Source organism: Caenorhabditis briggsae, assembly GCF_000004555.2.
Source record: "Caenorhabditis briggsae complete genome, chrI, whole genome shotgun sequence".
Taxonomy (NCBI): domain Eukaryota; kingdom Metazoa; phylum Nematoda; class Chromadorea; order Rhabditida; family Rhabditidae; genus Caenorhabditis; species Caenorhabditis briggsae.
The window spans coordinates 14,866,718-14,868,608 of NC_013489.2; the positions used below are offsets into that span (position 1 = coordinate 14,866,718).

General features: G+C 38.8%; 1 protein-coding gene across 1 annotated transcript in view; it reads left to right on the forward strand.

The window, feature by feature from the left end:
- Nucleotides 1-840: 840 nt before the first annotated feature.
- Nucleotides 841-1,891, forward strand: part of Cbr-npp-4 — a gene marked incomplete at both ends in the record, with an annotated part of 3,608 nt that continues 2,557 nt past the window's right edge. The window contains 2 exons of the mRNA XM_045241580.1: nucleotides 841-1,286; nucleotides 1,719-1,798. Coding sequence (XP_045096871.1) covers nucleotides 841-1,286; nucleotides 1,719-1,798 — 526 coding nt within the window. The remainder of the gene's footprint in view (nucleotides 1,287-1,718; nucleotides 1,799-1,891) is intronic.

Consider the following 1,891-nt stretch of genomic DNA (forward strand, 5'->3'; position numbering starts at 1 on the left):
AAACGATTACATCCTTCCCTAGTAAGCCTAAAAGAAGCAAATAACAGGAATTTGTATTTTATCATATCATTTTATACTTTCTAGAGGTCAAGACACCTCAAAAATATTTCTAATATGCTTAAAATTAATGCGCAAGTCAGAAAATGCCAAAAAAGTCAAAAAAGAGTGCCCCCCCCCCAACCAACATAGCGCCGTTTTTTTTAACCTAAAAATGTTTGTTTTTTGAAAAATTTCAGCTAAAAATCTTGCTTTTTTAAAGCAGAAATTCTCATTTTCTCACCTAAAAATGTGGAAAATTATCTGTAAAAATTGATTTTTACTCAAAAAATCCTATTTCGGACCCGATTTTGACCTAAATTTGGTCTAAATTTTTATTTTTTACAAAAAAAAATTTGAAAATTCCTTGAAAAAGGGATTTTCTCGAAAAAAAAAATCGATTTTTACTCAAAAAATCGAGTTTCAGACCCAATTTCGATCTAAATTTGGTCTATTTTTCACCAAAAAATTTGTAAAAATTGGCTTTAAAAATGGATATTCTCCAAAAAAAAACTGATTTCAGACTCGATTTTGACCTACATGTGGTCTAAATTTTTACTTTTTACAAAAAAAAAATCGAAAATTGGCTTAAAAAAGGTTTTTTTTTCTCCAAAAAAATGGGTTTTTACTCAAAAAAATAATGTTTCAGACCCGATTTTGACCTAAATTTCATTAAAATTTGGATTTTTCACTCCCAGAAATTGAAAAATTGGCTTTAAAAACTCCAATTCTTCGCAAAAACTGGTATTTCAGGCCCATTTTTGACCGGGAATTTCACCAAATCTTCAAAATTAAAACTTCCAGATGTCCCTCTTCGGTTCGAGCACAACACCAGCAGCCGCCACCAGTACCCCACTGTTCGGAACGACTCCAGCTAAACCAGCGACAGGCGGTCTATTCGGATCTTCCTCCACTCCCACTGCCACTGCCACGTCATCAGTTCCTCTCTTCGGAACCACCAACACAGCCACTACCACAGCTTCAACTGGAGGAGGAGGTCTGTTCGGTGCCAAACCAGCTACACCGGCTGGTGGATCTCTGTTCGGAGGTTCCACGGCTCCAGCAGCCTCCACAGGAGGAGGTCTTTTCGGATCAACGACTGCAGCTCCAGCAGCCTCCACTGGTGGAGGTCTCTTCGGATCAGCGACCACTACGAGTACTGCAAGCGGAGGATTGTTCGGATCGACTACTAGTACAACGACTTCTGGAGGAGGAGGGCTTTTTGGAGCCGCCAAGCCGGCTACGACTAGGTATACATGAAAATATAGCTTAGAAACTCTAGAGAAAGCTAGCTTAGAACCTGAAACAGCTAGCTATAGTTTAGCTAGCTTGAAATTTGTAAAAGCTAGCTATAGCTTGGCTAGCTATAGCTTAGCTAGCTGTAGCTGGGCTAGCTGTAGCTGGGCTAGCTTAGAACTTTAAAAAGCTAGATATATCTTGGCTAGCTTAGAATCAGGAAAAGCTAGCTTGGAACTTGAAAAGCTATCTATAGTAAAGCTAGCTATACCTTAGGAAAAAAAAGCTAGCTATACCTTAAGCAAAAGTAAAACTAGCTTTACCTTAAGCTAGCTTAGAACCAGAAAAAGCTAGCTCTAGCTTAGCTAGCTTGAAACCTGGAGTTTTTTTATCCCAAAATTATTTTTTTCCTGCTTTCCCCACCTAGATAAAGTGCTCTTTTTTAGCGGCGGACTCTTCGGATCCACTTCCACGACATCTGCACCTGCCACGTCATTTGGTACTGCACCAGCGACCACTAATGCTTGTGAGTTTTTTACCCCTTTTTCTAGCCACAAATTACTGATTTTTTGAGATTTTCTGCCTAGAAATATCAAATTGGGCCTTAAAAAACCCCCCC